The 20,914-nt window shown below is 44.4% G+C and overlaps 1 protein-coding gene across 5 annotated transcripts in view; it reads left to right on the forward strand.

Annotated features, from left to right (window-relative positions):
• Window positions 1-6,155: 6,155 nt before the first annotated feature.
• MEAF6 (MYST/Esa1 associated factor 6) overlaps window positions 6,156-20,914 on the forward strand; it is a 29,353-nt gene continuing 14,594 nt past the window's right edge. For 4 of the 5 annotated variants that reach the window (XR_001119649.3, XM_049705481.1, XM_033422121.2 and 1 more), the window contains exons 1-4: window positions 6,156-6,313; window positions 7,512-7,627; window positions 11,044-11,131; window positions 11,310-11,355. Coding sequence is in view for 4 of the 5 variants with exons in the window: in XM_049705481.1 (XP_049561438.1) it covers window positions 6,224-6,313; window positions 7,512-7,627; window positions 11,044-11,131; window positions 11,310-11,355 (340 nt within the window). In the remaining variant the exon portion in view is untranslated. The remainder of the gene's footprint in view (window positions 6,314-7,511; window positions 7,628-11,043; window positions 11,132-11,309; window positions 11,356-20,914) is intronic. The other variant, XM_004266446.3, reaches the window with a different exon arrangement.

The raw sequence follows: 20,914 nt of genomic DNA on the forward strand, positions 1-20,914 counted from the left end.
TTCTGCCGAGGTATGGGACAGAATCTTCAGATTTTCCCCAGGAACCTCTTCCCAGTCATTTTCTCATTCCCTCTTTCTGACATTGACAAAGGATAGCTCATTAAGAGCAACTGGTGATCTAACTTTTAAATACTTTTATTGTATCCTGATGATAAGGGAAAGCAGAGTAATCAGATAACTGAAAAAAAATTTTTTGTGTTATTGTATTGAAATGCCAATATACAATACAGCTTGGTTTTTAAAGGCTTAGAACATATATAAATATAATTTATGATTTGATATGGTGCACAGATGGTTATATTTTTTAACATCCTTCCCTTTGTGGAAATCAGTAGTGGATGTGAGGAACGAAATGATGCCACGTTCATCAGAGCCTAAGTGTGACATGCACATGACACGCCAGTAATGCCTGCTTGTGAAAGAATGTTCTGATCCCACAGTGTTCCTGGGTGTGTGAGTTTATATCAAGTGAAGGCCACTTGATTTATTTATTTTAAATTTATTTATTTATTTATTTATTTATTTATGGCTGCGCTTGGTCTCCGTTGCTGCATGTGGACTTTCTCTAGTTGCGGTGAGTGGGGGCTACTCTTCGTTGCAGTTCACAGGCTTCTCACTGCAGTGGTTTCTCTTGTTGCGGACCACGGGCTCTAGGTGTGTGGGCTTCAGCAATTGTGGCTCATGGGCTCTAGAGCACAGGCTCAGCAGTTGTGGCACATAGGCTTAGTTGCTCCACGGCATGTGGGATCTTCCCAGACCAGGGCTCAAACCTGTGTCCCCTGCACTGGTAGGCGGATTCTTAACCACTGCGCCACCAGGGAAGTCCCGGGCTACTTGACTTAAATTAAAGCTTTGGAATTTAAAGCTTCATTCGTTCTCTTGGGTCAACTTTCTAGTATATTTATCAAGTGGCAAACTATTTTATTTATTTATTTTAATTTATTTTTTTAAAATTTCTTTTGGCTGCGTTGGGTCTTCGTTGCTGCACGTGGGTTTTCTCTAGTTGTGGCGAGCGGGGGCTACTCTTCCTTGCGGTGCGTGGGCTTCTCACTGTGGTGGCTTCTTGTTGCAGAGCATGGGCTCTAGGCTCACGGGCTTCAGTAGTTGTGGCACACGGGCTTCAGTAGTTGTGGCTCGTGGGCTCTAAAGTGCAGGCTCAGTAGTTGTGGCACACAGGCTTAGTTGCTCCGTGGCATGTGGGATCTTCCGGGGCCAGGGATGGAACCCCTGTCCCCTGTGTTGGCAGGCAGACTCTTAATCACTGTGCCACCAGGGAAGTCCCGGAAACAATTTCAAAAGACAGTTGATTTGTTCATATTTACTCTAAAGTTAAAGTGAATTAATCCAATCAATCAATGGTTACATAAACTTACTATGCTAGCAATTGGTTTACAGCTGTGAGTTAGAAACGGAGAAATAATTTGGAGGTGTGCTGCACCTTTTGCAAGAGATGGTATTTGTGTTTAGTTTTTATTTGTATCTTATTGAAGTAGAGTTGATTTACAGTATGTTAGTTTCAGGTGTACAGCACAGTGATTCAGTTATACACACACACACACACACACACACACACACACACACACACACATATATATATATTTTTCAGATTCTGTTCCCTTAGAGGTTATTACAAAATATTGAGTATAGTTCCCTGTGCTATACAGTAGGTCCTTGTTGGTTATCTATTTTATATATAGTAGTGTGTATATGTTAATCCCAACCTCCTAACTTATCCCTCCCCCCACCCTTTCCCCTTTAATAACCATAAATTTCTTTTCTTTGTCTGTGGGTCTCTTTTTGTTTTGTAAAATAAGTTTATTTGCATTTTTTTTTAGATTCCACATATAAGCGATATTACATGATATTTGTTTTTCTCTGTCTGGCTTACTTCATTTAGTATGATAATCTCTAGGTCCATCCATGTTGCTGCAAATGGCATTATTTCATTCTTTCGTATGGCTGAGAAGAGGTGGTATTTGAAGTATGCCTTAGAGAATAGGTAGATTTTTGAGCCAGTAGTAGAGGAGGATGTTGTTTCAGACTGAGCAGGCCAGGGGACCACAGGACTGGAGTGGAATATGTGGAAAGGATCCTATGAAATTGTTTACCTGAGGTTCCCTCAGTGAGGCAGTGGTAGAGCTAGGATGGAAATGGCCTCAGTCCTGGTTCAATGGTCTTTCATCTGAATTGTTCCCTCTGACCTCCCAAGTGGAGCTTCGTGGAGAGTTTTGAGGAGGGAAGAGACAGCTGGTCCATGAGACTTCCTGATTCACAGGATGTTCAAGGAAATCCTAGTGAGTGGGACTTTCACGGGTAGGGTGTGGCTTAGGTAAATCCTCACCTCACTTAGTCATAGTCAGAACTAGTTGGAAATCGTCATGTAGATTCAGAAAAATTGACAAATATTTAATCATGGGGAGCCTAAGAATGCATGTACTGAGACCTCTAATAAAACTGGCCAATGTCTAGGAACACTTTCTATGTACAAGGCACAGTTCTGAGCATTTTACATGTTGCACAAATGCATACATTAACTCATTTCCTCCTCATAACCTTATGAGGCGGCCTTCTATTATCATTACATTTTGCAGATGCCAAAACAGGCAAATATTTCTAGACAGAGACTAGCACTGAGAAAAGCCTAAGGTGATAAATGAGGCTTTGGAAGCACTTGAAGTTCAATGGGGGAAAGAGGGTGATTGAGACTTCTGGTTTCTATTAATGACTAAGTTATTCTTATGAATCCTCCTGCTGAAAACAGCTAAAATTTCTGGATAAAATATAAATTAAAAAATGTCTGAAGGCATCCAAGAACTGACAAGTAAGTAGAGAGTTATCAGGCCAAAAGTGAAGATAACAATAATCCAGAGAGAAATGGAGCAGAGATGCCTGGAAACCACATTTGATATAAAGACAAACCATATTTGATTCTAGCAAATCAGACCTTACCCTGGATTGAATGGGACAAAAATCAAAACCCAAAGCCCACATACAATGAGTCTAATAGAACATGTTTCCCACAAAAAGCTGACATGCCAGAGAGCTATACCTTTCAGAATAAGAGTGGAACAGAAATGGAGTTCTCCCAGGGATTTGCAGGCTGGAGCTCAGAAAACATCAAGCCTTGAACTTGGCTTAAGATGACCCTGTACTAAATACAAAGAAAAAAAGAAGAAAACGACCCTGTACTATTTGTGTCTTCAGGTGTCTGATATAAATAAATGAAATTACTTTTTGGAGGAAGGGACGTTTTATCTCCCCTCCAGTTATTTCCACATATTTTCCTGCAAAGATACAATTGTTTTTTTTAAAAGCATACAAGAAAAGGTTCTCACCAGTGGAAATAACGGGTAACAGAAACTGATTGTCAAAGACTTCAGATACTTGAATTACAAGGTACTATAAAACGTTCACGGTTGCTATTTTCAAAGAAATAAGTGACAAACTTAAAAATACCCACAGGGAACAAGAAATGGCAACAAGTGAAATGGGAGTTATTTAAAAGATCAACTAGAACCTTTTTAGAAATGAAAAATACAATAACTAAATCCATCAATAAATCCCCTTAACAGAAGCTTCAGGGAGAATTAGTGAACTGGAAGATAGGTCGAAAGAAATTATTCATGCACATTAACAACTTAGAGGAAATGGATCAATTCCCCCAAAACCATAAGCTACAAAACTTCACCTGATATGAAATATATCATCTGAATAATCTTATAACTATTTTAAAAAATTGAATTTGTAATTAAAAGACTTCCCCCCAAATAATATCTAGGCCCAGATGGTCATGGTTTCATTGAAGAATGCTACCAATCATTACAAGAAGAATTAGCACCATTCTATACCATCTCCAGAAATTAGAAAAGCAGGGAACACCTCTCAACTCATTTTATAAGGCCATTATTATTTTGATACCAAAACCAGACCGAACGGTACAAAACAAAACAAAACAAAAACAAAAAAACTACAGACCACTATCCCATGAACATACCTACTAAAATCTTCAATAAAATATTAGCAAATTGAATCTAGCAATATGTAAAAAGAATTATATAACATGGCCAAGGGATTTATTCCAGATATGCAAAGCTGGTTCAACATTTGAAAATGAATCAGTGTAATCTACTATATCAAGAAGCTAAGAGGGCTTCCCTGGTGGCGCAGTGGTTAAGAATCCACCTGCCAATGCAGGGGACACGGGTTCGAGCCCTAGTCCAGGAAGATCCCACATGCGGCGGAGAAACTAAGCCCATGTGCCACAACTACTGAGCCTGCGCTCTAGAGCTCGTGCTCCGCAACAAGAGAAGGCACTGTAATGAGAAGCCCGCGCAGCGCAACAAAGAGTAGCAACGAAGACCCAACGCAGCCAAAAATAATAAATAAATAAAGAAGCTAAGGAATAAAAATCATATGACCGTGTCAATTGATACAGAAAAAGTATTTGACAAAATTCAACACCCATTCATGATAAAAAACTCTCAGTAAAGCAGGAATAGAGGGGAACTTCCTCAACCTGATAAGACTGAATACCTTCCTCTTAGGATAAGGAACAAGTCAAGGCTATCTTCTCTGGCCATTCTTATTCAACATAGTACTGGAAGTCTAGCCAGCACAGTAAGGCAAGAAAGGGACATAATAAGCACACAGACTGGAAAAGAAAAAGAAAGAAATCTCCCTATTTGCAGATTGTCTACATTAAAAATCCCAAGGAATCTACCAAAAAACCTCCTGCAATTAATAAAGGAATTTAGCAAGACACCAGTTTACAAGCTCAACACATAGAAGAAATCCAGAATGCGGCAGAGACAAAAGGATGGAAAAAACAGTGGGTAAAAAAAGGATTCTGGGCTTCCCTGGTGGCGCAGTGGTTGGGAGTCCCCCTGCCGATGCAGGGGACGCGGGTTCGTGCCCCGGTCCGGGAGGATCCGACGTGCCGCGGAGCGGCTGGGCCCGTGAGCCATGGCCGCTGAGCCTGCGCGTCCGGAGCCTGTGCTCCGCAGCTGGAGAGGCCACAGCAGTGAGAGGCCCGCGTACCGAAAAAAAAAAAAAAAAAAGGATTCTTATGTTTAATCAAAGTTACAGAAGGAGAGAGACAATGAGGCAGAGGCATATCTGAAGAAAGATAGCTGTGAATTTTCCGAACCTGTTGAAAGTACAAATCCACGATTGAAGAAACAAAGAATTTCAAAGCAACGTGGGAGAGGGAAAAAAAAAAGAAAGAAGAATGCAAGAAAAAAGGAAAGCAAGCAAGCAAAAAGATTAAAAAAAATAAAAATCCTACCTAGATTCCCAGTGAAATTGCAGAACCCTGGAAAATGGAGAGATCAGACTGGAGAAGTAAGCAGGGGGCAGGTGAATACAAAGTTAATGGTATTAGACTTACTGATTTTACTTACATAGTCCTTATTACTTGCCAAGCCCCTTACATTAAGTGATTTACTTCTCACAGCAATTGTATTAGGTGGGCACTATTATTACCTCTATTATATAGATGAGGAAGTTGAGACAAGTGAAATTTAGCTACCTGCGCAAGGTGACACAGCTTATCAATGGTAGAGGTAGGATTTTGAACAAGGTAGTTCTGGATCGTTTGTGCCCTTAACTACCACACATATTTGTCTCCCTAAAGGGCAACGGGAAGCCATGAAAAGGTTTTAACCAAGGGAGCGACACCACATTTGCTTTCCAAAAACAAATCATCCTGGCACCACTGTGGATAATGGATTAAATGGAGCTAAGGGTGGAAACAGGAGGCTGTTGGAATAATGTATCAAAAAATAAGGAGAGCCTGGATGAATGAAGGAGGTGGCAGACAAAAGAAAATAGATTTGCGGGCTCTTCCGGAGTCGAGTCCACTTGGCTTGACTTGGTTTTGGATCGGATTAAGGGGATGAAGGAGGGTGAGGATGGCATCCATGTTTCTGACTTGGGCAATTCGTCGGACAATGAAAGTCATTCACTGAGGAGACTTCGGAGAGGTCTGATTTTGGACACGGTGAACTTGTGGTGCAGAAACTCGGCCAGGACGAAGAGCAGAGCCCAACACTGAGGTCCTCCTGGCAGGGCGCGCGCAAGCCCGCGGGCGGGAGCTCGGCGCGGCACCGCCAGCCTCCGAAAGCCGCGAGCGCAGGCGCAGTGTGGCGGCGGGCGCCCCCTGGCGGGCGGCGGCGAGCAAGGACCGCCCCCAGCCTGGCCCCGCCACCGCCCGCCTCGGCACAACATGGCGATGCACAACAAGGCGGCGCCGCCGCAGATCCCGGACACCCGGCGGGAGCTGGCGGAGCTCGTGAAACGGAAGCAGGAGCTGGCGGTGAGGGCTGGCACCGGGGGCGCCCGGGTTGGGGCCCCGTGCCTGCCTCCGCCTCCAGGATCCGTTCCCGGCGCGCCGCTCGCTACTCCGCCGGCGCAGCGCGGCGGCTGGGAGTCCGGCGGCCTGAGGACGGCTGCGCATTGCGCGGCCCGCCGGCGCCTCGGCCTCCCGGCCGTGCGCATCCGGAGCAGGGAGCCGGGGCCGGGGGCGGGGCGCGGAGCCGCGGAGGGGGAGGGGGACTAGGCAGGTGGGGGCGTGGAGGAAGGATGGCGCCAGGGGGTGAGGGCTTCCGTGCGGGAGCCCTGGAGAAGAGAGTGTCCATGAGCTCTGCGGGGTGGGCGAGGGCGGGCGGGTCCACGATCTTTGAGGGATGGGGACCGGGCTTGTCGGCAGGCTGTAGGAGATTGGTTCGGGCTTGCCAGTGGGCTTTGGGGGGTGGGGTAGGAAACAGGTGTGGGAGGGGGACCCACACATCCGGGCAGGCCTTTGGAAGATGGAGGGGCGCATGTCCTTTTGGGGACTAGGAGTAGATTAGTTGGATGCGGTTTTTGATGGGCAGGGTTGTGATGTATTTGGGAACATCTTAGAAGGTGACAGGCGAGGGGAAGCGGACTCAGTCTAGGGAATTAGGAATTGTGACACGCACCGGGACCCCTTGCACCCTGGTGGCTAAGCCCTCCCTCCCCTTGCGTTTTGGCTTGGGCATCGGGAGGCCCATCTCACCTGAAGCTGCCCTTCCAGGTTTCCATAGCAACCGCAGCCCAGTGCAGGCGGCGTTTCGGAGCCTGCAGGGAGGGGAGCGAGTTGGCTCTGGAAGGCTGATCACCCTTCCCTCTCCGGGTAGCAGTATCTTTTATGCGTGGGAGTAGAGACTGCTCATGTTCTTCCTCCGCCCAGGTTCTTGACAGCTGGGTTTCCACGAAGCCCCTGAGTACGTGCAAACTTTGGCATGGGTGTACATTTTAATGGGGACAGGCTCTTTCTATTCCATTTTATTCTTAAAGGGATCCAACAAGATGGGTCTAGACTGTCTTAGTCTGAAACAGCCTGCCCCTGCGCATGTCATCCTTCTTTCCGCAAGGCTGGCTCTGTATAGTTGAACTTGAGTTTATAAGTCTGATAGCAAGATTTCAGTTTGGTTAGGCTTAATGCTTGCATGTAGAAGGCATTAACCACTTCCTTGTTTTTCATCTCTCAGGAAACACTGGCAAACTTGGAGAGACAGATCTATGCTTTTGAAGGAAGCTACCTGGAAGACACTCAGATGTATGGCAACATTATTCGTGGCTGGGATCGGTATCTGACCAACCAAAAGTGAGTGTCAGAAGCCTGTAGTGTTTGTGTGGTGCCCTAGTAATATTTGTGTTTAGGGCTATGTATGTTGTTGGTAGTGACTTGGCAGGGAGACAGTAGTAAAGTGGGGTGGACAGAGGTCTGCACTTGAGCTTGAACTCTGGCTCAGCCACTGCCTCACTGAGTAACCCTGGACAAATCCTCCATCTGTATAGTAGAGGAAATCTGGCCAGTGGCACAGGGTTGTGTGAGGCTTAAATGAAATACAGCATATAATACCTTACACACCAGCACTGCTATCAGTGTTTTCTATATTTTAATCAGTCACGAGTCACACCCTCACAAGGTTTGCCATACCTGTGTGCCAACTGTACCACGGTTTATTTAGTAATATTATTCTTGAAAACTTTCTAAATTTTTTGAAAATTTTCAAATCTAGAGAAAACTTGAAAGAACAGTTCGTGATCTCTTGATACCCTTCACTAGCATTTACCAGTTGTTAACCTGTTACCACATTTGCTTTCCTCTCTTTTTCCCCTTTCTATAATATGTATTAATACACACACCTATATCTGCACTTAAAAAATTTTTTAAATTTGAAATAATTATAGATACATAGGGAGTTGCAAAAACAGTACAGTTTTCCCCAATGGTTGGGTTTTATGTAACCATATAGTACAATAACAAAACCAGGAAATTGACATTGGTATAATGTGTATAGGTAGTTCTGTCATTTTTTCATGTGGGTAGATTCCTGTAACCACCACTGCAATCAAGATACAGAACTTTTCCATCATCACAAAGATCTCCCTCATGCTACCCCTTTGTAGTTATATCTCCCCTTTCTCCCATACATATATGTATATATATTTTTTGCTAAACCATTTAAAAGTTGAAAGCAGATATCATGACATTTGCCCCAAATTATGTCAGCAGGTACCTCCTAAGAATAAGAACATCTTTCTTACGTAACCAACAGTTATCATGCCTGGAAAATGAGCACTACATTAATAGCATTATGTAATATACAGTCTTTATTCATATTTCCCTAAGTGTTCCTAAAATGCATTGCTACCTTGTTTTGAACCAGTGAGTGTTTGTGCATTGCATTTGGCTGTTGTGTCTCCTTTAGTCTCTTAATTTAGGAGCTTCCCACCCTTTTTGGTGGGAAGGTTGTTTATGACATTGTCTTGTAGAGTGTCCCAATTCCAGGTTTTTCTTACAGTGACTTCATGAGAGATCCTTTAAATATTTTTGGCAAAAATGTTGCATTAGTGATTTGTGTACCTCTTGTTGTTTACCTCTGTTTTATCAGGAGGCACATAATGACAGATTACCCCATTATTGGTGCTGCTGAGTTTGATCATACGATTTCACCATTGTAAAAGTTATTTTCTTCTCTTTGTAATTAACAAGTGATTTCGGAGGTTATACATTTTATTTATTTTTATTTTTTAAGATTTATTTATTATTTATTTATTTATTTTATTTATCTTTGGCTGTGTCGGGTCTTAGTTGTGGCACGCGGGATCTTTCATTGCGGTGCTCGGGCTCTTCGTTGCGGCGTGTGGGCTTCTCTCTAGTTGCAGCGCTCCGGCTTCTCTGTAGTTGTGGTGTGCAGGTTTTTCTCTTTCTAGTTGTGGTGCACGTGGGCTCCAGGGTGCATAAGGGCTCTCTAGTTGAGGTGTGCAAGCTCAGTAGTTTTAGCACGCAGGCTTAGTTGCCCCACGGCATGTGGGATCTTAATTCCCTGACCAGGGATCGAGCCCACGTCCCCTGCGTTGTAAGGTGGATTCTTTACTACTGGACCACTAGGGAAGTCCCTGGAGGTTATACTTTTTAGGCAGTGTGATTATACTGCTCACCCCAATTTTTGTCATTGGTTTTAGTATCCATTGTTGATTATCTGAATTAGTTATTATAATGGAGGTTGCAAAATGATGATTCTAATTTTACTGTTCCTTTTACATTTATTACTGGCATTCTGAAAGAAGAGTCTTCCCTTTTTATCTTCTTTCCCTTTCATTCTCTCTTTCTCTCTCTTTAGAATCACTGTAGATGCATGGATTTAAAAAAAAAACAGCGTATTGGGATCTAGTACTGTCACTTTGTAAAGGTTTATTTTTTAGTATAAATTTATTGAGATCTATGCAAAGAAGTGCACAGATCATGTGTTTAGCTCACTGACTTTTCACAATGCTAACACACCCATCATTATCCTTTTTGATGCTTAGTTTGTCCCAAACGTGGCCAGAGGGAGCCTCCTCAGGCTGATTCCTTTGTCCTTTTTTTTTTTTTTAATCTTTTAGTAACTTTATTTTATTTATTTATTTTTGACTGTGTTGGGTCTTCGTTGCTGCGCACGGGCTTTTCTCTAGTCACTGCGAGCGGGGGCTACTCTTTGTTGTGGTGCGCGGGCTTCTCATTGCGGAGGCACCTCTCCTTGCAGAGCAAGGGCTCTAGGTGCTTGGGTTTCGGTAGTTGTGGCGTGTGGGCTCGAGTTGTGGCTCGTGGGCTCTAGAGAGCAGGCTTAGTAGTTGTGGCGCACGGGCTTAGTTGCCCTGCGGCATGTGGGATCTTCCCGGACCAGGGCTCGAACCCGTGTCCCCTGCATTGGCAGGTGGATTCTTAACAACTACACCACCAAGGAGGTCCCATCCTTGTCCTTTTCTTGTCTCAGACCTGGTATCAGTCATTTCACTAAGGAACTCTGGTTCTTTAAGTTTTTTATTTATTTAGTTAGTTAGTTATTTTTGGCTGTGTTGGGTCTTCGTTGCTGCACGCGGGCTTTCTCTAGTTGCGGTGAGCGGGGACTACTCTTTGTTGCGGTGCACGGCCTCTCATTGCAGTGGCTTCTCTTGTTGCAGAGCACGGGCTCTAGGCACGCAGCCTTCAGTAGTTGTGGCACGTGGGCTTCAGTAGTTGTGGCTCACAGGCTCTAGAGCGCAGGCTCAGTAGTTGTGGTGGACCGGCTCAATTGCTCCGTGGCATGTGGGATCTTCCCGGACCAGGGATTGAATCTGTGTCCCCTGCATCAGCAGGCAGATTCTTATCCACTGTGCCACCAGGGAAGCCCTTTAAGTTTTTTAAACTAAGATTATTTAACAGAGTTACTTCATAGCACTAGTCTGTGCTAGATGTTTTTATTAATAGGCATTAAAATAAATACATATTAAATGAAAATGACTGTGAACCTAAAGCTAAAGTAATCTCATGTGTCACAGTGGACCACATACCATCCATTGGAAAACATTGCTGTCTGCATAGGCATTCAGCATGAAGGTCATTTTGGTCAATCCAAGTGGTGTGGAGGCATTTCTGTATGGAACTTGGTAATTTAAAAAACAAAGAGTTCCTTACATTTGTCCTGGTGTGTCCTCAGCTTGAGCCACAGACATAGCTTGGTGCTTATAATGAGTTTCTTGTGTGTGTTTTAGAAACTCCAATAGCAAAAACGATAGAAGGAACCGGAAGTTTAAGGAAGCAGAGCGGCTCTTCAGTAAATCCTCAGTTACTTCAGCAGCTGTAAGTGAGGCGGGGGGATCTTTCTGTGGCCCATTGTTAAGGAAGACCTCCGTTAAGTTTCTGTGAGTTTTCTCTTTCCTGTCCATCTGTGAGTTGGTTGTCTCTTTCCTTTCTGTCTGTGAGTGCTCTCCTGAGATCTGTGGTAATTTTTATAGTAACTGGTGGTTTTTTCTTTTAGGCAGTAAGTGCATTGGCAGGAGTTCAGGACCAGCTCATTGAAAAGAGTAAGTTTATCTTTTTACTTTTTCATCAGTTTATTTTTAAGCTACCATCGCCCCTATATTTAATTCCTATCCAACGGTGTATCTGAAGACTGCATCTCTTGCTCTTGCCTCTTCTTTCTAGAAGTTAGGAACCCTTTTGGGTATCCTTAATCATGTCTTTCTTTGGGGGAAGAAACTACCGTGTCCTTCCTGCCTTTTCAGTCACATGAAGGTTGACTTCACCTGTTCAAAGACACAGAGATATGTCTTCACTCCTGTTGAGTCTTTTTTAAAGTTAAAAAAACCCTTTTATCATGGAAAATTTCAGACATATCTAATAAATCCTCATGTACCCCATTTAATAATTCTTAGGAAATTCTGATCCTATGAACAGAATGTACCTGTGTGTTCTTAAATTTAAAATGGAGAGCAGGTAGTATTTACTTGTAGAGAAATTGTATCATTCTCTGTATGTAAGCCATACAGTCTAACTTCTTTCTAATTTCTAGTGATGGGACTTAGAACTGCAGGTTTATCTTGCTGTATCAGACGCTATGTAGCTGTATTGGATGCTCTCCCTGTGGGTCGGGTCACTCTGAAACACACCCTGCTTTTTGTATTGGGGCTGGCTATTTTCACATGGCAGATCTTGTCGTGGGATCAAGTTGTCTTGTTTGCATTACCAGGGCAGTGGTTTGAGGAGAAGGGATTTTGGTAGTATGGGAATTAGAACTACTCAGTGACTTCAATTATTATCTCCATGTACAGATTTCTGAATCTTTAGCCCTATCCCTAACTCCTTTCCTGAGCTTTAGTCATGCATTTCTAGAAAATTCTAGAAAATGTCTTCTAGACATTTCCACTCAGATGGTCAGACTCAAACATTTTGTCTAAAACTGAGCTGTTCTCTTTCCTTCAAAATGTGTCTGCCTAGTTGTTTTGTTTCACAGTACTTCTGTTCTCCGTCCTTCAACACTTTGTAGGCAGCTTTGACTCCTTTCTGCCAGCCTAATCAGTTGGACCAAGTCCTTTTGATTTTTTCTTTCATTATGACTGTCAGTTAAATCTTATTTCTTCTCCATTAATACCACTTCTAGAATGTAGAGCCATGTCATCTGCTTTGTGGAGTAACAAGACTGATTAAGAACATTCTGGACCTCACTCCTGTGAGCTGCGATGGAATGATGTCTGACTCCTCAGTTTTCACAAGAGCCTATTATCCTGCCCCAGGCTTAGCGGATAGTTTAGTATATGGCTCTGTATGTAATTACCCACACAGAAGGGGTGTGCCTAGGTACTGGTCAGGAAGACTCAAAAAGCCACTGCTGCTCAGCAGCTTGACTTGAGACAAATACTGATGTATTGAAGATTTTCTGGAGCATGTGGAGGCCATCCGTTCCCCTAAGATCTTCCCCCTGGATTGAGCCCCATTTCTGGAATATATCATACTGGTATTCCTTGGTCTTCCCTATAAAGTTGCGCTTTGTTGCACTTAGTTGCACTCAGTAACATTTTGGTCCTGTAAAATGTGTCACTCTGTTAGGACGTTGCAAACGTTTATGATCATTACTAATTATTATCTCCTTTAGGAATAGTTGTTTTCCCTGAACGACTAGTTGGTTTTTACTGAAAACCTGGTAATTGACTGTTTCCCTCTTTGTATGGGTGCTAAAATGCTTAAAGCCAAATTTGGGGTTCCTCTCTAGAAAGCAAATAGGAACTTATAGCATGTGTTTGGGGAATGAATCTTAGTACTACATCCAGCTTACTTTCTTCTTCTGTTCCTCTTTGCTTTACTTATCTCATTTTAAATTTATTTTATTGGATTTCATTCTTTTTAATTTATGTAGCTTGGGTTTCATTGGACTTCATGAAACTATGGTTTGGTATTTTTTATCAGTTCTGGAAAATTCCCAGCTGTTACCTCTTCAGATACTGTGTTTACTCCATGCTCTCTCTCTTCTCCTGGTACTCTGGTTAAATGTAAGTTAAACCTTCTCTCTCATTTCATCCTTATGTCTTTTATTATCTTTTCTATATCTTCTTTTTTGTCTCTGTGCTGCATTATGGGTAATTTTTTTTCTGGCCTACCCATTCACTAATTCTCTTTTCAGTTGAGTCTGATTTACTGTTAAACCTTCCCTTGATTTTTAAATCTTTTATTATACTTAAAAAAATTTTTTTTTGGCCATGCTGCATGGCATGTGGGATCTTAGTTCCCTAACCGGGGATCAGCCCACACCCGCTGCATTAGAAGTGTGGAGTCTTAACCACTGAACCAACAGAGAAGTCCTGTTACTACATTTTTAATTTCCAGAAATTCTACTTAACTACTTAAAAAACCTGCTATGTGATTTTTATATATATATATATATATATATATATATATATATATATATATATATATATATAATTAATTTATTTATTTTTGGCTGCGTTGGGTCCTCGTTGCTGTGCCTGGGCTTTCTCTAGCTGTGGTGAGTGGGGGCCACTCTTCGTTGTGGAGCATGGGCTCTAGGCGCGAGGCTCCAGCAGTTGTGGCACGTGGGCTTAGTAGTTGTCGCTTGCGGGCTCCAGAGCACAGGCCCAGCAGCCGTGGCTCATGGGCCTAGCTGCTCCACGGCACGTGGAATCCTCCTGGACCAGGGCTCGAACCCGTGTCCCCTGCATTGGCAGGTGGATTCCCAACCACTGCACCACCAGGGAAGCCCCTGCTGTGTGGTTTTTTAGTACCTTTCTTTGCAGTTGTTTTCAAACTTGCCTTTTACTTTTTTAAAAAATAAATAGATTTATTTATTTATTTTTGGCTGCATTGGGTCTTTGTCGTTGGGTCTTCGTTGCTGCGTGCGGGCTTCCTCTAGCTGCGGCGAGCGGGGGCTACTCTTAGTTGTGGTGTGCGGGCTTCTCGTTGCAGTGGCTTCTCTTGTTGCACAGCTTGGGCTCTAGGTGCGTAGCTTCAGTATGTGGCACACGGGCTCAGTAGTTGCGGCTCTCAGGCTCTAGAGCACAGGCTCAGTAGTTATGGCGCATGGGCTTAGTTGCCCTGCGGCATGTGGGATCTTCCCAGACCGGGGCTCAAACCCATGTCCCCAGCATTGGCAGGCAGATTCTCAACCACCGTGCCATCCGTGAAGTCCCTACTTCTTTAAGTATAGTAAGCGTAGGTTTTCTGTAGTCTGTATTTAATTTCAGTTTCTGAAGTCTTTAAGAACCTCTTTCTGTTTGTTGTTTCTGCTGTTGTATCGCTCATGAAATCTAATTTCCCTGTGTGCTTGTTGGTTATCTTTGACTGTGTACTTCTGTTCACTGTAGTTAAAAGTATGTGTAGAATAATTTGACGGCTGGGATGAAGGTGCTGTCTTCCAGAGAAGACCTATGTTTGCTTCTGCTAGGATTGCTTGGACCAAGTTCAAGGCTTGAGGGTCCCCAAAAGATCCAAACTTTAATTCCAAGAGAGGAATGAGGAATGGTCTGCTTTGCCTTTCACTCTTTCTTCCTTTGTACAGAGTCTTTCCGTTGTCTCAGAATGTTGTGTATAACAGATCTTGTGGAATGACTCCTGTGTTTTTGATCTTTGGTGGCAATGAAGAAAACAACCCTTTCTCTTAGATTTTGTACTTGTATATTCTCAGATCTCAAGGATTCTGGAGTTTTGCACTTTTGGCATTTATTTTTGAACTGTTCTGAAATTTTCCTCAAAAAATGCACTACTTTTGCTTCCTTTGGCTTCTTAGGTACCTACACTAGAATGAGAATGGATTGGCATGGTCCCAAAGGGGAATTTTATGCTAATTAGTGAGGCATTGTATATTTTTCTAAAAAGAATAAAGTGAAAGAAAAACAAAGCAGGCAGATTTTCCCAGGCCAGGGCGCAAACGCATGGCTCCTGTAAAGGATCAGCGGTCTCACCTGTTTGTTTTACTGGGCTTCTCTGAAGCTTTCGTCAAAGCAGACCCCTCCAGCATCTACGTCATCGCGCAGGTAGGTGAACAGCTGCATGAGCGTTGTCCTGGGTGTCTTCCTTTCTGCCTTTAAACGTTTCGTGCTGATCAGGAGTCACTGCTGCGGCACTATTCAGTAGCTGGTCCTTTAAGTAGAGCATCTCATTTGTAGATGTATTTAACTTAAAATTTGACGTGATTTGCGCTAAGAATGAGTTGCTCAGTTTTATGTCAGTGAGAGGCAAACTCGTGTGTCTTTTCATGGTGGCAGCAACAATCGATTGACTGACTTGCTGCTGTACCTTGATATGTTGTAACCTAGTCCTCTTGCTATCACTTCTCCTCTGCTTCCGTGAGCCGAGGAAGGAAATGATTATTACTTTGTGCTCTCACTTTGTACATTAACAGTGTTGAATCTAGTCTCCCCAGCTCCAGTCCCTCTTATAAACCGCTTCTAGCCTAACCTTAAAGCACGTGTTTGCACAGAGAACTCAATACACGTTAGTTGTTTGGTGTTACTTCCCTGTTCCGAAACTCTGGATGCCTTCATCTTGTTATGTCCTGCTAGCAGCTGTTTTACTGCAAATAACCCTGACTGATTGCTTGGAATTTGACTTATGTGTTTGTAGATCTCAAAGATGTTGAGATTTGAACACTTACTGTGTTCCAGACACTAAGCAAACACTTTACATTATCTCATTTAATCCCTAAAGCTACTTGAGGATAGGGAACGTGGCTGTAGCCCCAAGCATCTAGCCCAGTATCTCGTCCATAAGAGATACTCAAGACGTGAGAGAAAGAATTCCTATTTTACAGACGGGGAAACAGGCTCAGAAAGATTAAGCAAAAAGTCAGTTTTCTTAACATCCCCTCGTATTGTCCCCCATGTTAGATCCCCTAGTCGGACAGTTATGACTCCGCTCAACCTGTCATTCCATTTCACCTGTCATTTCTCAAGCTCTCTATTTAAAAGGTGTTGTTTGATTTATTTGTCCCAAACACCTTGTGTTTTCTCACCTCTGCACTGTTTTGCACGTGCTATTTTTGGTACTTATTTTGGCTCTCATTTTTCAAGGTCCGTTTAAATTCTGCCCCCTCAGTGAAGCTTTTCCTGAATAATCCGCTCTTTCTTCTCTGACTCCCATAATACTTAGTATCCATGTCAGCCCTTTGGGACGTCGGTTACTGCCTGGACTCTATTCATAGGCCTTTGATTTGACTTCCGCTGCTTTGTTTGTGTTTGGCATGTGTGCGTGTGTACACGTGTACCCACTTTATAGAATATGACCAATCCATCCATCCATTTACTCAGAACTCCCATAGCAGCTGGCCCCAAATGAGTAAATAGCTGGTTTTGCTCCTCAGTGTATTCGAGTAGAATTGCAACATAGAGAAAAGTTGCCGTATCTAACTTGCCTTCCTTACTTGTTTCCCACCTTTTTAGTTAACCCTTCTCTCCCCTGTGCCCAGCCCCTCCTCAGTGAGTCCTGTGTCCCTTCTGCAGTCCTGTCTGTGATGCAAAGCTTTTGTGACTACATGCCCTGTTGGCCTGCTCCTTCCCCGACCAGTGCCTCCACCATTAGCATTTTCAGAGATGACATTTTTTATCTGAATAAATAGGATTAAGTACGGCAGAGGAAGGCTGTCCTGACCATACTTCTGTATCTTAGACTCATCTTTTTATATTTCGTTAGATTTCTTTTGTAACTTTTTAACCCTTGTGAGGGTTGTATGTGTTAATATATCTGAAGTGTGTACAGCGGTGCCTGGCTTAGGGTAAGGACTGTCTGTGTCAGCTGTTGTTAGCATCTTGCAGTCTTATTTATTTATTTTTTATAAATTTATTTATTTTATTTCTTTTTATTTTTGGCTGCGTTGGGTCTTTGTTGCTGCGCGTGGGCTTTCTCTAGTTGCGGCGAGCGGGGGCTACTCTTGGTTGTGGTGCGCGGGCTGCTCATTGCAGTGGCTTCTCTTGTTGAGGAGCACAGGCTCTAGGCACGCGGGCCTCAGTAGTTGTGGCATATGGGCTCAGTAGTTGTGGTGCACGGGCTTAGTTGCTCTGCAGCATGTGGGATCCTCCCGGACCAGGGCTCGAACCCGTGTCCCCCGCATTGGTAGGCGGATTCTTAACCACTGCGCCACCAGGGAAACCCTATTTCTTTCTTTCTTTATTTGGCTGCGTCGGGTCTTAGTTGCCACACGTGAGATCTTTATTGCGGCATGCAGAATCTTTTTTGTTGCGGCACGCAGACTCTTCATTGTGGTGCGCAGGCTTTCTCTAGTTTCGGTGAGCGGGGGCTACTCTTGGTCGCAGTGCGCAGGCTTCTCACTGCGGTGGCTTCTCTTGTTGCGGAGCACGGGCTCTAGGCATGCGGGCTCAGTAGTTGTGGCTTGTGGGCTCTAGGGCGCAGGCTCAGTAGTTGTGGCGCACGGGCTTAGTTGCTTCGCGGCATGTGGGGTCTTCCCAGACCAGGGCTCATGTCCCCTGCATTGGCAGGTGGATTCTTAACCACTGCACCGCATGAAGTCCCGCATTCTTTTTAAAAGCCAGAAAATACCCCCTAGTCTGGTTGTTCCTCCTCTGTTGATGAATATTCCCATCATCTCCCTTTTCCCCCACTATGAACAGTGTCACAGTAAACATCCTTGTACCCATAGGTTTTTTTGCAGTGGAGTTTTAATTTCTGTATGACAGTATCCCAGAAGTGGCACTACTGTGTCAAAGAATGATTTTCATAAATACAGCCCAGTACTTTCTGTAGTATGAAGGGAAATGTATATTTGGTCTTTGTCCCCTTTCCTGGCACACAGCTCCTAAAACTCTTGGACTCTCCAGAATATTAAGAATGACTAGCATGGGGCTTCCCTGGTGGCACAGTGGTTAAGAATCTGCCTGCCAATGCAGAGGACACGGGTTCGAGCCCTGGTCCAGCAAGATCCCACATGCCGTGGAGCAACTAAGCCCATGCGCCACAGCTACTGAGCCCGCGCTGTAGAGCCTGCGAGCCACAACTACTGAGCCCACGTGCCACAACTACTGAAGCCCGCTTGCCTAGAGCCTGTGCTCTGCAACAGGAGAAGCCACCGCAATGAGAAGCCCGCGCACCGCAATGAAGAGTAGACCCCACTCGCTGCAACTAGAGAAAGCCCGTGCACGGCAATGAAGACGCAACACAGCCAAAAATAAATAAATAAATACATACATAAATTTTAAAGAAAAAGAATGGCTAGTATGCAAAAGAGTAGTCTTTTGTACGCTAATGAGATGACTGGTGGCTGTGTTCACTGCCCCTCCCTCGCCCACAGATAGCATCAGATGGGGGCTGGTCACCCAAAAGACCAGTCCTTGACTAGAAGTTTGGAACTTTCAGCCTTAACCCTGAAACCTCCAGGGAGGGGAAGGGGACTGGAGATTGAGCTCATCACCAATGGCTAGTGACTTAATTAGTCATGCCTGCATAATGAAACTTCCATAAAAACCCCTAAATGATGGAGTTTCTGTTGGTGAACATGGTGCTGTGCTGGGAAGGTTCCCAGCCCAGAGAAGGCAAGGCAGCTCCACGCTCCTCCCCATACCTTGCCCTGTGTGCCTCTTCCATGTGCCTGTTTCTGAGTTGTATCCTTTGTAATAAAGCGTGTTCCTGATCCTAGCGGATTATTGACCCTGAGGAGGGGGTTGTGGTACCCCTGGTTTATGACTGGTCTGTTGGATGTCTGGGAGGCCCAGGACTGGTGACTGGTGTCTGAAGTAGGGAGCACTCTTGTGGGACTGAGCCCTTAAATTGTGGGTTCTGCCCTGACTCCAGTAGTTAGTGTCAGAATTAAATTCAAGTGTTGGTGTCTGGGCAATCAGGGAATTGGTTGTTGGTGTTGGAAAACACTCTGGACTTTCCAAAAAGAGCCTTGCCATTCCTATTCTTAAAAGCATACCTTGGGAGGGCCTGTTACAGATACATTGGGGTAAAATAAGGGGGAAAAAGATTACGTTTAAACTCTTTCATTAGAGTGAATTTTTAATCTACGCAAATACAGACAAAACAATGAATCCCTGTGTACCCATCACACTGCCCCCAAACCATCACACTGTGGCCAGTCCTGTCCTATCCACACCCTACCTGCCCTCACCTCCACCCCCTGTATTATGTTGAAAAATCTCAGAAATCTACCCCTGTTTCTTGTATACATATTCTAGTATGTTGGGGTTTTTTAAAATTTTTTTTAAATTTATTTTTGGCTGCGTTGGGTCTTTGTTGCTGCACGCAGGCTTTCTCTAGTCGCGGCGAGCAGGGGCTACTCTTCGTTGCAGTGCGCGGGCTTCTCATTGCGGTGGCTTCTCTTGTTGCAGAGCACGGGCTCTAGGCGCGCGGGCCTCAGTAGTTGCAGCACACGGGCTCAGTAGTTGCGGCTCGCGGGCTCTAGTGCACAGACTCAGTAGTTGTGGCTTGTGGGCTCAGTTGCTCTGCAGCATGTGGGATCTTCCCGGACCAGGGATCGAACCCATGTCCCCTGTATTGGCAGGCGGATTCTCAACCACTGTGCCACCAGGGAAGTCCCTTTCAGTATGTATTGCCAAATGATAGTTTTTAAATTGTGGCAAGAACACTAAACATAAGATCTACAGATTTTTTTTTCACTTTTTAATTTATTTTTGGCTGCGTTGGATCTTCGTTGCTGTGTGCAGGCTTTCTCTAGTTGCGGCGAGCGGGGGCTACTCTTCATTGTGGTGCGTGGGCTTCTCATTGCGGTGGCTTCTCTTGTTGCGGAACATGGGCTCTAGGCACGCAGGCTTCAGTAGTTGCAGCGTGCGGGCTCAGTAGTTGTGGCACACGGCCTTGGTTGCTCCACGGCATGTGGGATCTTCCCAGACCAGGGCTCGAACCCGTGTCCCCTGCATTGGCAGGTGGATTCTTAACCACTGCACCACCAGGGGAGTCCAGCGCTACAGATTTTTAAGTGCACAGTACAATAGTCTTAACTGTACAGAGTTGCACTGCAGATCTCTAGGACTTAATTGTCTTGCATGACTGAAACTTTATACTCATCAAACAGCAACTCCCCCCTCCGCCCGCCCAGCCACTGGCAACCACCATTCTACTTTCTGCTTCTGTGAGTTTGACTGTTTTAGATACCTCATAGAAGTGGAATCACGCAGTATTTGTTTTTCTGTGACTGGCTTATTTCACGTAGCATAACGTCCTCCAGGTTCATCCATTGTTGTGGCATATGACAGGGTTTCCTTCTTTTTAAGGCTGAATAATATATTCCATTGTTACGTATATACCACATTTTCTTTTTTTTAAATAAATTTATTTATTTATTTTATTTTGGGCTGTGTTGGGTCCTTGTTGCGCATGGGCTTTCTTTTAGTTGCGGCGAACAGGGGCTACTCTTTGTTGCGGTGCGTTGGCTTCTCATTGCAGTGGCTTCTCTTGTTGCGAGCACGGGCTCTAGGCACATGGGCCTCAGTAGTTGTGGCACTCGGGCTCAGTAGTTGTGGCTTGCAGACTCAGCAGCTGTGGCACACGGGCTTAGTTGCTCCGTGGCATGTGGGATCTTCCCAGACCAGAGCTCGAACCCATGTCCCCTGCATTGGTAGGCAGATTCTTAACCACTGCGCCACCAGGGAAGCCCTACCACAG

Source organism: Orcinus orca, chromosome 1 (assembly GCF_937001465.1).
Source record: "Orcinus orca chromosome 1, mOrcOrc1.1, whole genome shotgun sequence".
NCBI classification, from domain to species: Eukaryota; Metazoa; Chordata; class Mammalia; order Artiodactyla; family Delphinidae; genus Orcinus; species Orcinus orca.